At 38.6% G+C, this 14,950-nt stretch overlaps 1 protein-coding gene across 2 annotated transcripts in view; it reads right to left on the reverse strand.

Moving 5' to 3' along the window:
* Positions 1–5,044: 5,044 nt before the first annotated feature.
* The window catches only part of ZCCHC7 (zinc finger, CCHC domain containing 7), a 250,835-nt gene continuing 240,929 nt past the window's right edge, over positions 5,045–14,950 (reverse strand). Inside the window, exons 7-9 of one of the 2 annotated variants that reach the window (XM_008587816.1) lie at positions 13,273–13,368; positions 8,090–8,207; positions 5,045–6,368 (exon numbers count right to left, since the gene is read on the reverse strand). In XM_008587816.1, coding sequence (XP_008586038.1) covers positions 5,929–6,368; positions 8,090–8,207; positions 13,273–13,368 — 654 coding nt within the window. In that variant the 3' untranslated portion in view covers positions 5,045–5,928. The remainder of the gene's footprint in view (positions 6,369–8,089; positions 8,208–13,272; positions 13,369–14,950) is intronic. The other variant, XM_008587885.1, reaches the window with a different exon arrangement.

Below are 14,950 nucleotides of genomic sequence, written 5' to 3' on the forward strand. Positions count from 1 at the left end.
CTATTTCTTTTGCTTTTCAAAATGCTGATTACCATTTGTATATCTTCCTTAGAGAAATGCCTACTTAGCTCTTTAATAAATAAATTCACACACACACACACACACAAAAAAACGCGGGGGGGAGAAGATATAACATCTACAATCACTTGAAGTTGATACGACAAGCAAACAGAAAGGACATTGTTGGGTGGGAGGGAGGAGAGGGAGGAGGGAGGGAGGTTTTGGTAAGGGGCAACAATAATCAACCACAATGTATATCGACAAAATAAAATTAAAAATAAGTAAATAAATAAATAAATAAAAAATAAAATCTAAAAAAAAAGAAAAAGAAAAAGAAAACTCTGTAAACAGTCAGCTGGGGCAATCACAGGGCACACCTCTCACAGTTCACTGTCCCTCCTTGTCTGATGTTCAAAGTCTTGAAAATAGTTAAACATAATTTTTACATTGTTTCAGGATGGGGCATAAATCTGGTCCCAGTTGCTCCAATCTTGGTTGGAAACTTATTTTGAAAATGACTGTGATAAATGCTGCAATATGTTTGATATTCTGGACCCTCTTCATGTTGCACTGTCATATATGGGTACCTCAAACTGATAAACTCTTACTGAGAGGATTATTACATCCACTATATCAAGATAAAGTTGCATTTTTCTGCATTCGAAAACAATTAAAAAATACGTTGATGTAAGACTGCCAAGTATCATTTTGTGGGAAGAACTGTTCAGAGATTATGGTGGTAGCACATGATGTTAGTGTAACATCTACATCCCTGTGCCCGTCAGGCTACCCTCTAGTTGCCTAAACCCACTTTGCCTGAGTGGACAGAGAGCCAGAGTTGACTGAGAAAGGCTTCAGGAGCAGCTCTTAAGCAATGACTATTTTTAAAAAAAAGACACAAACACTCCAACTTTTTTCCTCCCTGATCAACTTTGAGGCGTGGCCTATACTGTCTCTAGTGCTCCCTTGTGAGCCTGAAAGGTCCCCTCTCTGGGACTTGATAAAGCATCCAGCTTGGCTTCCTTCTCTTTTCTTCCCTGTCTCACTTCTTCACTCCTTTAATGGCTATTCTTGAAGTGATTTATTTCATAATTGTTAGGATGGGTATGTATAATGTTCACTGTATACACTGAATGAACCAGAAATTTAAGTTATTCTACCTGGAGAGAGCAATTATGAAGCTTTTGGCCCAAATTACAAACACGCTTCATCATGTGATTCTTTACATGGCATGCATAATAAACCATGTCTTTCGACAGTTGGTGCTTCTTTGAAGCGGTAAATCCAACTATAAAACCTAAGGGCCTCTGCTGGAATTGGGTCCTGGTGATGGCTCCTACAAGCTAGTGACATTCTTATCTAATCAAATGTCCCACTGGACATTCTCCAACTCTTTCCTTCCTTCACTAGCTGACTCGCTTTTTTCTCACACCACAATTCTGTATTTATCTCAACACTGCTTACATCCTAGCCTGGTGATCTAGGGTTTGTATCCATGCTTTCCAGTTAATTCCCCTCAGCTGGCTGAGTCTACAGCAGCCCTGTCCCTCTACAAAGTAGTCCATATAGTCTGTAGACCTTCATGCCATGGAACCAGTGTTCCTTATTTCAGATGAATGGGACATGTCTAACCAATCTCTCAAATACCAGCAGTATAATGAAATTCTAAGCCTTGTGAGACAAGGCTACATCCTGTCAGATGTGGAAGGCAATCTTTAAGTCCTCTCCTAGTGAACAGAATTCCTTTTGAGAAATGGGTTGGGGTTTCAATCAGGGTTTCTCAACCTTAGCACTACTGATATTTTGGTCAGGATAATTCTTTTTTGTGGGCTGTTCTGTGCATTTCACTGTATTTAGCAACAACTCTGGTCTCTACTTAATGCCAGCAGCACCCTCTAACCTGTAAAAACAAAGTATGATAAGATCAGGGGATTAAGATAGCTATAAAGGAATAAAAGGCTCTCTTATTTTGTATGTAATCTTTTGCTGGCAGAATTTTCACTTGTTTCCTATAGAACGCTTCTCTCCATATTTTTTATCCACAGATTATTCCTATATTGTTAATCCTGTCTCTCCTTACACAAACATAGCCCACATCAATCTTTTCACTGCAGGACTAACAAATAACGTTTCTTTGCCTATCCATGTGGCAAAGAAAGAAAGGAATGACAATGTTCCCTGTTATAGTGGGAGTGGGGAAATGAACTCTCTCACACACTGCCAGGGATGTATAAATGACTTTTGGGGAATGTATTTTGGCAATATGTACTAAAATCTTCATAAAATACATGCATGCTCTTTGACCCATAAATTCCACTTTATTATAATTAAATGAAGAAAATATAATGTAGAAGGATTAAAAAAATAACAATTAGAAACAACCAAAATGTTCACCAACAGGGAGCTGATTAAGTAAATTATGGTACAGCCATATAATAGGGTATCATATAAAAATAATGATGTAGACATATGATTGGAAAGACTTTTACAATGTATTAAATGGAAAAGCAGGTTAGAAAACAATGTATGTATGTGTATAGAAAAAAGTCTGGAAGGACAGACACTAAGAATTTTAACCATACCTTTGGGTGAAAAAATCATGTATGATTTTTACATTTTTTCCCCTTAAAATGAATATGTAATCCTTGTATAACATAAAAATAAAGAGCTAATAATAATCACTACTAATAGCAAGGTCCATGAAAGCCAGGCTTTTCAAACATGGTAGAACCCAGGAAATAGCTGCTCAGGCTGCTTCTAATAGAAGTGGGACCAGAGGTAAAAAACGTTTAGAATCTTCTCAATCCTAGCAACTATATGGATCCACACTGTTTTGGACATCTGCTTTTCTTCTATTTATTTATGTGCTTTAAATTGAGTGTCCTCCCAAAACTTGACCCTCACTGTGACAGCATTAAGAGGGTGGGAAAACTTGTTATGGTAATTGAAAGGAGGGGCCCTGGAGAGGTGATCAGATTGTAGGACCATGCTGTAATGAATGGATTAACAACTGCGGGTGGTCGTGGACATGGTTCTGAGGACTTTAAAAGGAGAGTGTCTGAGGAATTATCTCCCTCTGCTCTGCCATTTCTTCCCTGTGAGACCCTGGGTCACTGTCGCCACCACCAAGACCCTCACCAGATATGTTCCCTGGATTCTGGACGTCCCAGCCTCCAAAACTGTAAACAATAAATTTCATTTTCTTATAAATTACCCAGTTCCAGATATCTTGTTATAAGCAATAGAAATGGACTAATACGGCCCCGCCTGGGAGCCCAGGGCATGGAGCCAGGGACCAGCCCCCCCTGCCCCTGCCCACAACCAGGCACACTGCCAGCGCCTTGGGGCCCACCCGGGGACCCGGGACATGGAGTCGGGGACTAGAGCCCCTGCAAAACCAGGCACACCACCAGCGTCAAGAAGCATGCCGAAAACATCACCTCCATGTGGGTGGTCCACCATAGCCACCACAGTAACCACAGCTGCATGAAAGTGGCTAGAGGTCACAACCACCACGCAGATGGTCTGCCAGCCACTGGAGTGCATTGACACAAGGAGAGTCACCATCAGAGACCAAAGAAAAGAATAGGATGTCTTTTTCTCCACAAAGCCCATTCCAGAGTGACAGAAGAAGTATCTGCTCTATAATAATGGTGGGGGACTGTACACACCTTTCAGCATTGGACAGATCATCTAGGCAACAAATCAACAGAACAACCATTACTCTTTCAGAGGGAGAGAAGAAATCTAGGGTTGTCAGTGGTGGGAGGGGGGAGGGAGAGGGGGATAGGGAGAGATTGGACAAGAGGCATAAAGAATAAGTACAGTTTGTAACAATATACATACTAGTAATATTGATTTGATCAACATATGTCAACACTGAATCCCCAAAATATGTAAATCAATTATGATTCAATAAAAATAAAAATAAATAAATAAAATGGATTAATAATACGCCATGTAAAGTCTTATCTGATTAATTACTGAATCTATGTATTTTGAATTCCCCATTCTCTTACGGAAAGAATTAGTGTGCGAATAAACTAAGTGACTGACTAACCTAAATACTTGGTTTAAGAGCCAGGGGTTTGGAGTGGGGGGTAGGACAAGTGACATAAAGAGGAAATGGAGCAGAGGCTCCTCTGTGTTTGTGTTCTTCCCTCACCAGGAAATGAAAACTGCATCTTAATTAATGCCCACAAGTGAAGTAACTCAGCCTCCTTTCCTATCTGCATATAAATGCATGGATCTGATGGGTAGATTACATCCCAGATCAAAACCGGTTGTCTAAAAAAAAAAAAAAAATGTTTTGGGGAAAAATAAGATAATGTGCAGAGACAAACAGAAAAACGTGCTTTTTTTCTTCCTTACTCCAAACAATCTTCTATGTATTAAAGAACCTGCAGAATGACAATCCCACTTCTGCCCTGAAAGGAGATGTCCTAGGATCAGAAGGGGTGCTAGTTACACCATATCAATAGTAAGCCATGCTTGTCCCAGGTCCTACTCAGGAATAATGCCAATTATCTCAAAGCTTACCACTTCTACGGAGCTGTTTTTCATGGCTGTCACTTTTTGCAGTGTGTTAAAAGACTCTGTTTGCTTACCATAGGGTCACAACTCCAGTAGATGTTAGGAAGCCATGCAACAACACACAACAAACTTAGCTGAAAGCTATGCAGCAGCAGGGATGGTGGTGGACTAAAGATTGTGGCCCTGCAATTTACACTAGAGCTGATTTGGGAGAAGAGACTTTTCCTCCCCCCTCCCCCCCACCCAAAAGATAAGGGAGCTGATCTTACCAGATATATAGCAGTTTGCATACTTCCCAAAGAGTAAAATACAAATTTAAGAATCCAACATTATAAAACTGTCCTATTTAACTGATTCCATACCATTTTATTCTGGCCTTGTGCTTGGGCAACAAGGGCACTTTTGACTCCAATTTATGGTGATTTTATAATTTCAGACACTTGTCCAACCCAATTATGCCCTTTGTCACCCAAACTCTCATTGTCTTTTTACATAAGACACATTTGTTTACTCTATTTCAGACATTTTATTTTTCTTATTCTAACATTAGGCTTTGATAAGTACAAAAAGATCACAAGTACAAAAAATTTTGTATAGCTTTTGGTGGTTAAAAAATCCACAGAAACAAAACAATTTTTTAAGTTGGGTATCAATCATCTTTATATATCTGAGTGACATTCTTCTTGAAAGTGGCTATAAAAATGGTAAAAACTATTTCACTGTGATTGTTAAAATTCTTGATGACTCTTTTTCACCTTTTTCAGGAAATCTGTCTTGTGACATTTATCCTGAGTGGACTCCTTATCTATATTTTACCAATTCCCTGGCTCTTCAGGGCTTCAACGATGATACCTTCAGTTTCACAGTCAGCCTGTGATGTTCTGTCCAAGGGAAGACTCTAACAACAACTTCAGAAGCAAGAAAAGCTCGGTTAAGATTTATAAATATTTTCCTTTCCAATTTTCAAAAAAGAGCAATGCTAAAAAAAAAAAATCGATTAATATTTCTTATTACTGTTAATTTCTCTTTCTGTGAGGATTTAATTTTCATACTTGCATTGCAGATGAATTACATTTGATGAGCTTGTATTTTTTTTTCCCAAAGATTTTTAAAAAAGTTTTCTTGAAAAAACTAATCCTTTCTATCCCTAGGATTCTGAGTAAAAATGACATTAAAATGGCAGAAGTCAAAATCTATCTTTCTGCTTTCTTACCTAATAACCTGTTGGACATAGAGAACTGACATCTCCATGGTCTTTGTTCAGTAACTCTAGGTATGGCTGAAACAAAACAAAACAAAAACCTCACATTATTTAATCATAGATAATAAAATATTGCCAGAATGTTATAGACATGAAGACCAAATGAACAATGGAAAGCCAAATCAGAAGCTGTCTTACAGCTTAGACTTCTTTTTCCTCTGCTTAATAAGAAATAAATTGTCATTGCTATCATCTTCCAAGTATTTCTCCTTTTTCTTCTGCTTGCCCCGCTTGCCCTCTTTGGGAAGCTTGTCTTCTCTTGGCTTGTGGTAATGTGAGGAATGGTGAAAAGACTTGTGAGGCTTCAGGGTTTTAAAACTGCTGGAAGAAGAGTGAGCTTTTGAGCCCCTGGGAAAGTCCTCATCCACTTCATGATGCCTGTTGGCCTTCCTCTGCTTCTCACGTTCTCTATTCCTGTTCACCATGTCTTTCTGGGATTCTCTATTTTCTTGAGGCCACCTGTTGCTTTTCCACGAGGCATGGCTCTTCTTCACATCATGGTGGGGCCTCTTACCTGCTGCTTCCATTTGAGATCTCTTGAATTGCCTTGGAAAATTCCCATTTTTTTGGAGTTCTGGAAAATATAAAAGTATTTTTGTATATTCAGAAGTGAGACAGTCCATGCAGAGCTTTCATAAGTCTGTAAATAACTAGCAGACAGGGAAGGTAGACATTTAAACGTGTTAACAATATGACATTCTAAAGAGCCCTTACTAAGTAAAAAATCACTCACTAAAAATTAAATGGTTGTGGTTCTATATTCCTGATTGCTAAAAATGGAAAACATCCAGGAATCCAAGAATATTTATTCTATTCAACAGTTTAACTAGATTAAATAATGGAGACAAGGACCAGTAAGAACAGTAATCATCTTAGTTTTGTGAAGAAAAGTCACGTCTGACCAATTCAAGTTCCTCTAGTGATAAAGAGACAGTGCTTGAAGGCGAAGCAAGATGTATAAAACAGCCTTTTGACAGTCTCATGACATTTCAATCACCCTTTGAAGATAAAGTCTGGCCACAGTACTTATAGGTGGATGCCAAACTGCCCAGGAGATGATTCCTCCAGGGTAGAGATCCCTGGCTTGGGGAGTGTGAGCGTATGCGTGCACATGCACATGCCCACATGTATGTTATAGAGGTTTCAGTGCCAGATCTGAGGTTATATTTTGTCAGGATTTGATACACTATGAGTGCCTGATGGTAGTGATTCTGATAAGGGTAGGTGGGAGGTGAGGTTATAGTGAAGGATGAAAACTAACATGTCAACAGAACCTTGAAAGATTAGAGAAGTGGCCAATAAAAACTTTTAGCATAAAATAAAAATTCCAATAGATCCCAGTGAGCCTCAAAGTAGATTTGTGCTACAAAGTTGTTAATACAACTAGATAAAAAGGAAACTAAATTGTTTTTCTCTGATTATTAAAGTTACAAATACTCAGAAAATGTGGAAAAAGTAGAAAAATATAAAGAAAATAAAACAGAAAGCACCCATAATCCAGAGATGACATTTTCATGCATATTAATCTCTTTTTAATTTAGTTGCTTAACCATTATCTTCATGTACTATAATTTCTCTATAGTTGAGATAAATTTTATATTAAATGTAATATGTAAAATATGCAGCTGTGAGAAGTAATGCTTCTACTTTCCTCAGAATTACTATCATTTTGAAAAGTACCTGAATTCAGGGAGTCTGGGAGAGAATAACTAAAAAGCTAAGAGTCAGAAAACAATATATAGAACAACTTGAAGAACACAGAACTGTTTTGCCCTGAAAGTAAGAAAGGTAACTAGCAAAACCATCTCAAAGTACATAGCAAGAAAGAACAAAGGTAGAGAAAATGGACTTAAATGATAAGATATTAATTTGATGAGCGAGAACTTTATGTTATTAGCAATAAATACAGAAACCAAAGACGTGGCTGTGGATCTGGAACTCTGCTTTGCAGGGGTGGCCTACTAGAAATGACTTCTTAGGAGAAGCTCCAGAAATCACCTAGCAGGAAAGCCTTTCTTTTCAAGGGAAAAAACAATTACTTGCCAAACAGAAAAATCTCAAAGGAATCTTTTTAAAAACTCTGCATGCATGGATGGATGGCAGTATTTTCTGGACATTTTCTAAAATGATTACCATGTGAGAAAAATGTTTATTGTGAGTAGATTACAACACAAGATTTTTGAAGGGGGTGCTTGGTTTCTACAGATCAAGAAAGTTCCAGTTTCTAAGATAGTGAAAAAAAAAAAGAGGAGGAACTCCTGCAAAAGTGATCTAAGGAGAAGTCTGATAACATACCTTTTACTTTTCGTTTTATTCTCTGTTCTCTCTCCTGAATTTCATATTTGTCATCATAGTAGTAGATGAATGGAGATGTTGGAAATGGCTCGTGAAACATTCGGTCTTCTGTACATTCCTAAAAATTGTATTTGACATTATGACATCATGAGGTCACACTGTTCAGAAAATCTTTTTGCAAGATTCTGAGCCATGTTAATTAGAGATGAGTCCCACATCACTGGTACCTCATGCAGTGGCTGCAGGACACAGTCCTTCCTGGGGTGCTGGGAGGGTCACCCGGCCCTATACTCCCTTGTGCATATATGCTATTCTTCCAGGTTTGGGCTTTCTTCCCTTATTTCCTCACCTATAAAAACCTTATCCTTTTTCAATCTTCCCTGCCAAACCCCTCCCCTAGTCTGAGTTAACAGCATTGAGGAGTAGGTCCCAACTGCACTTGTACCTCTGTTAGAGGGTTTATTTTATTCAGCCTTATGTTATAGTATTAGTCCTTTGCTTGTTTGTCTCTTTCACCAGCTTTCCATCAAGTGCTTCTCCCATCTCTTCTTCCCATCCCCCAAGTGTGGGTGTAAATCCTAAGCCCTTTGCTCTTTTCCCTAGACACTAGTGCTCTGCAAGCTATTGTAACTCAACATTCACCGCTTATAAGGGTAGCGATTCTTATGGTGGGGAGTGGGGTGGTGGTGGATTATGTCTAGTTTGAAAATGTTCCTAGCTAACTGTGAGATACTCGAAATCTCTGTTCTCCTTGTCCCCTTCGCCACCCAAGTTGAGATGACTACTCTCACTCACGTCCCTAGGGCAGCTCCCTCCTCTCAAGACTCTGGCCTTCTCATGGCTGATATTTCCCAAAACCACATCCTTTGGCCTGAACCACTCTGCATACATGGCTTTTGTTTACCATGATCTGTGACACATATACACTCAGCATGCGTGAAACATCTTCTTTGAAAGAGGTTTCCCTTTGGAACTTTCTCATTTTTGTCTTTTGCTATCTTGCCTAAAATTTATTTACAAATGTTCAATATTTCTAAGTATTGAAGAGAAATTAGAATACCTTTTAGAAAGTATGTGAAATATACACATAGAATTTAGCTGATCATAACTTCAGCATTATACGCTAGACTTGTACTTCTAAGATATCTGACCAAGGTGGTAGCCCTACACTTATGCATTTCATTTGCAGAGTTAAAAAAAAATTAGAATCATTCTAAATATACACTTAAGTATAGACAATAAAGTAATAGAAATCTGTATTTACTACTCATATCAAATCATAACATTTTACCTTAATCGACTTCTGTTCCCCACCAAGAATTAAAACATTACCGATATAACTAATATCCTCTGTGTAACTTTCTCATTTATCTCCTTCCCTTTCTAGAAGTTACCACTGTCGTAAAGTTGGTGTCTGCCATTCTCATGTTTTTTTTTACCTACTGCTAATGAATATTCCAATAAACAATAGTGTGTCAAGTTTTCAGGCTGTAAAAATGGTATCATTCTGTAAATATTTTGAAATTGCTTTGGGTTGTAATAGGTTCACAAAATAATGGGATAGTATTACTTTGGATTATCAGTTTCTGAATTAAAGTTTGGTAAAACTTGCTTGTAAAACTATCTGCGTCTTCAAGGTTTCAATGGAGAGAATTTCGCTTACTTATTCAACTTCTTTAATGGTATTGGTTCATGTAGGTTTGTACTTCTTGAGTCAGTTTGATTAATTTATATTTTTCTCAAGAGTTATTTGCATTTTCAGATTTAACTTTGAACTTTATAAAGTATTCCTTTATAACAACAACAACAATAAAAATACAGTATTTTGGCTGGCCAGTTAGCTCTGTTGGTGCTGATAAAACCAAGGCCCAGGGTTTGATCCTTGTATTGGCCAGCCAAAAAAACCCACAAAAAAACCAAAACCAAAACGAAAAAACACCTAGTATTTTACATTACTTACACTTTTCACTCATTGTTTATTTGTACTTTTTCTTTTTCTTTGACTAGTTTTTCCAGAAATCTCTCTTTCTTTTTGAAAAGAAAAGGTTTTCAAAGAACAACTTGTTTGGTTTTGTTGATGCTATTTAGTTTTCTATTTCAATAACTTTCGTTCTTATCTTTATTATTTCATTTTGCTATCTTTAGATTTATTCTTTTCTGAATCTTTTGGGCTTTTTTGGGTCCTGGAAATTATAAAGCAAACATATAAGGCAACATAAAGAAATGCTTTTGTAAACCACTCTCCATGGTGGCTCCAAGTTCCCATTCCCAGGAGAAAGGATACTGATAAAAGACTTGGGTTTAAGATTCTAATCATAACTGAAATGAAAGTCTTCTTTTTTTTTTTTTTTAAAGATGACAGGTAATGGGATCTTAACCCTTGACTTGGTGTTGTCAGCACCACGCTCACCCAGTGAGCCAACCGGCCATCCCTATATAGGATCCGAACCCGTGGCCTTGGTGTTGTCAGCACCGCACTCTCCCGAGTGAGCCACGGGCCCGGCCCTTGAAATGAAAGTCTTCTAATTAATAACATAAAATACATGAAAGCACAAATCTCAATGGTATAAGTAATGTCATATTCAAAATGCTTTAGTACTGTAATGGTGGTGTGTAAAGCAATTTTATCTCTAGCAAATTATGATTACAAAAAGGTACTAGAGATCTTGATACACTCAGTCAATAACCACTTCAATAGAACCTTTTAACTCTCCCAGACCTGGTTCACCCTGTCACACCCTCCTGGAGTAGTCTCTTTGTTCAGTGACTACTGTTGTCCTTGCCTCTCCAACTAGAGAGTGGGTAGAATCAGGGAAGGGCCATGTCACATGTACCTTAGAATACCCTTCACACAAAGAAGCTATTCAATAATAACATCTGTAGGGCTGAATTTCTGAAAATGAAGGGGAAGGGTGCTCAGATGTCTTTAGCCACCTGCATGTTCTTGTATTTGGATCCTGTATGGTCTAGACTGATGTGACTACACAGAGCTATACTGTACTACAAATGTTTTCCAAAACTAAATGTAAACTGTATTTTGATTATCCACATTGCTGGTCCCCTCCATTAGCACAGACAACTGACAGTTGGCTATATAATTTATCTACTATTCTGGATTAGCCACACCACTGATCTTCCTCATTAGTGTGGAGAGTCTAGAGTTCTTCATCTATGCCAGTAATGAGGCTGCCAAATTTGCTTTATTGTAAATTAAAAATTATCTAAATCTAGATTTCAAGGATAAATTCCATATGCTTTAAAAATATTTCCTGTTAATCTATATTAATAGGAATGACTACTAAGCAGTAAACATCCAACTATAATTGTTTTTCTTTAATTGAACAAACATAAATGGTAAAATTATACCCCTCTGCTTTAAAGAGGTAAGCAAGCAAAATTGTACATCTATGTGATTTGTGTGGCAGTGGACTGCTTACATGACTATGCTCCCTAAAAGGTGTTGGCAACATCTAAATGTTTTTTTTTTTTTCCTTTTTGTCTTTTTTCGTGTCCGGCAACGGATCGCAACCCTCAGTGTTGCGCCCGTACCGGACCAGGACCGGCAACGGGATTGCAACCCTCGGCGTCGCGCCTGCACCTCGCTCAGCCAGTGAGCGGCCGGTCTGTATGTGGGATCCGAACCCTCGGCGGGAGCGCCGCTGCACTCCCAAGCGGCGCACTGTAGCAGTGCGCCACCGGGCCGGCCCAACATCTGAATGTTGATAACAAGGAGGAATGCACGGAGCAGTAAAAGATCTAGAAATTAGAATTTTGTAAAAGGAGTCTTCTCTAGTTAGGTTTTCAATGTGAGTTCTACAGAAATGAAGTACACTGTAGGATCTCTCCATCTGTATCACCATTCTATGGATTTGATCATATTGGAAAGCATCCAAACGTTGGCGCTGAGAGATATCCTGTATAACTTTTTTGCTTTGGAGATAAAGAAACTGAGGACCAGGGTGGAAAAGTGTGTTCTTCAAGTCATGTGGTTAAAGTCAGTAGCAGAGTAAAAATTAGAATGGAGGAGGATCAGACCCTCAGCCTAGCGTTTATATTCTATATTTCACCCTTCCCCCCACCCCCGTTTCCTGCTGACCCAGTATGGAAGATAAACTTGATCTGCTGATGGACTCTGTCTAACACTTTTTCTTCTCCCAGTCTTTTTGTCTCTTCCCACAATGTAGGGCTCTGGCCACAAGTTCTGCACCAGTAAAGTGCCATAGTTGGAATTCAAGAGGTGACCTGCAATCCTACCCCATCTTATTGCTCAGACTCCTACCCATTTTGAGGACTCCCGAGCCTCTGTATGCTTTTTGCTTCCTGACATCAGATCTGATTTGATATTTGTTTAACTTGGTTTCCAGGCTGTTAGAAGCCTACATTGAGACTGGACATGCAACTCTCCATAAGGATTTTCTACTTCCTATGCCAGTGTCTTTCCTTCTTTGTCTCAAGATACCCAGAATGTATGGGCTCTAAGCCTATTCTTATTGCATCCTTTCTCTGGGATAAGCTGCTGCTGGTTCATACTTAATATGGCAAATGGCTAGAGAACTCATGCCCACCTCACAGCAAGAAATTTCTTTTGCTTTGACACCTCAGCATTTAGAACACACAAAGTTTGGCCCTTTCAGTTGGAGCTACGAAATATGTTGACTGAATAGGGAATCTGGGCATTTGTGGGGTGGGCGGGCCACTCAATGATACAGCACCTCTGTTTTTCCACTAGTGAGTGTTGGGTTTTACATGCAAGTGATGAAGATTCAACTGAACACAGTACAAGGAAAAACTGGAAAACTAAGTACAAAATCTAAAATTATGACGTGACTGTGTCAAAGTAATAGTAATTCTTATAGTTACTATTACTTTGACACAGTCACGTCATAATTTTATGAACTTATAAGAACTGCTATTGTACTGTTGACCACTATTATTTGTCTGATTGATTTTGTATTTGTTTTAGCCTAACCTGTTCATGTACGTTTAAAATAATTAGAGGAATATGCTCTGATAGACTGTTACTTTGGAAGGGATGGCAGAAGTAAATCATTTGAAAATATTTTGTGTCTCACGTTGGAATGTTTATAAAAAAGCATGCAGTGCTATGTTCTTTTTGAGTTCATCTTTCAGCCACCAGTTTTTGACAACAGAATGATTTATGCCCAAATGCCACTCAAACTTACATGTCCATAATGGCCTTTCTGTGCGCAGTTGTAGCAATATACTAAGGCTGATTGTCCAGATGGGGTCTTCGGCTTTTTGGGTGGTCCAGGTTTGGTCTGCAACATGAATATTTGTGAGGATTTATTAGGTGTTAGAAGAAAATTAAAACCTTATTCTTTCCAAAAGAGCTCTTTTTAGGTAAAGGATTCCTTAGAAATACTGCTTCTTAGAGTTTAGTGTGGAGAGCCACATGATTCTATGTATTAATGTATGTAACATGATAAGAACAATGCTTTTATATTTAATGTCGATCTGTGTTTTCCCCTCCTTCCTCCATCCTCGTTGTGCCAATACTGTGTTGGGTACCTCAGACAGAGAAGATTAATGGGCTAGTAGTAGAACAACGTGAACACAGTTATAGAAGTATGTACAAGGCATTAATGGAGTGGTGAGGGGGGTCCACCCCTGAATGCGGTGAAGGAAGGGTCAGAAAAAGCTACTTAGGAGGTATAAAATAAATAAATAGAGATAGATTTATTTATTTATTTATTTTTGTTTTGGTGGCTGGCCTGTATGGGGGTCTGAACCCATGACCTTGGTGATACCAGCACCATGCTTTCCCAAGTGAGCTGACAGGCCAGCCCTCTAAAATTTAAATTTACTCTCAAAGAATTAGGTGTAAGTCAAATGGAGAATCCTAGGCAGAGAGGACAGTGTGAACAATGGCACGAAACTAAAAAGAGCATACATGCTGCCAAAGTATGAAGTGAAAACGAGTATGTAGTGAAAAACGAGGCTGGAGAAAGCACAGCAAGAGAATGGAGGGCCTTGTAAGTCATGGAGCTTGAGCTTTACCTGGTTTTAAGTGTAAGATTTTTAGTATAGAAGTAGAATAGTTAGAATTGTATTTTGGAAAAATATAGCTTGTAGCTATAAGGAGGATAAATATGAGAAGAAGGTTAAATGCAGTAAGAAGACCAAGGAGGTGGCTGTTAGAAATTCCGGGTTAGGTGATGAGGGCCTAAACTACAAGAGTAACGAGGACAGGGAAAAGGGAACAAATTTGGGAAAGACATTAGGAAATAAAACTGGTATCACTTGGTCACTGAAAAGATGTGGAGAATGAGGAGAAATCAGGATGCTCTCTAGGTTTCTAATTTAGATAAACTGGTCGGTAGTGGTGCCAACAGTTGATTCAGAATAGGAAAGTCTGTCTTGGAAGTCGAATATCTAGGTAGAGTCCAGCAGGCAAATGTCTATGTAAGATTAAAATGTAGGTAACATGACTGAGCTAAAAAATAGACCTGAAAGTAATCCACATAATAGTGAAGGCTGAAATGACTAGAGTGAACAGAATGGCCTTCGCTAGTATAAGAGTGGCAGTGGACTCAGGATGGAACCCTGGAGACAGCAACATTTAAGGGACAGGGAGAGGAGCCTGTGAAAGGAACAGAGAAGGAGGGGTTAAAGGACACGGAGACACAGGAGAATACAATCACAGACCTTAAAGATAGTTTCAAAAAGGATGAACTGCTCTACAATGTCCAATATAGCAGAGGCCTAGCGAGATTAGGACTGAGAAATATCCATTAGAAGTGTTTATGGATAACCTTACTGCAAGAATTTTGGAATCAGTGGGAAGATAAAAAGCGTAGAAGATTGCAGGTTGAAGAGTGAAGTGATGCATATGAAGGTGGT

The sequence above is a fragment of the Galeopterus variegatus genome, unplaced genomic scaffold, assembly GCF_000696425.1.
Source record: "Galeopterus variegatus unplaced genomic scaffold, G_variegatus-3.0.2 Scaffold11, whole genome shotgun sequence".
Classification (NCBI taxonomy): domain Eukaryota; kingdom Metazoa; phylum Chordata; class Mammalia; order Dermoptera; family Cynocephalidae; genus Galeopterus; species Galeopterus variegatus.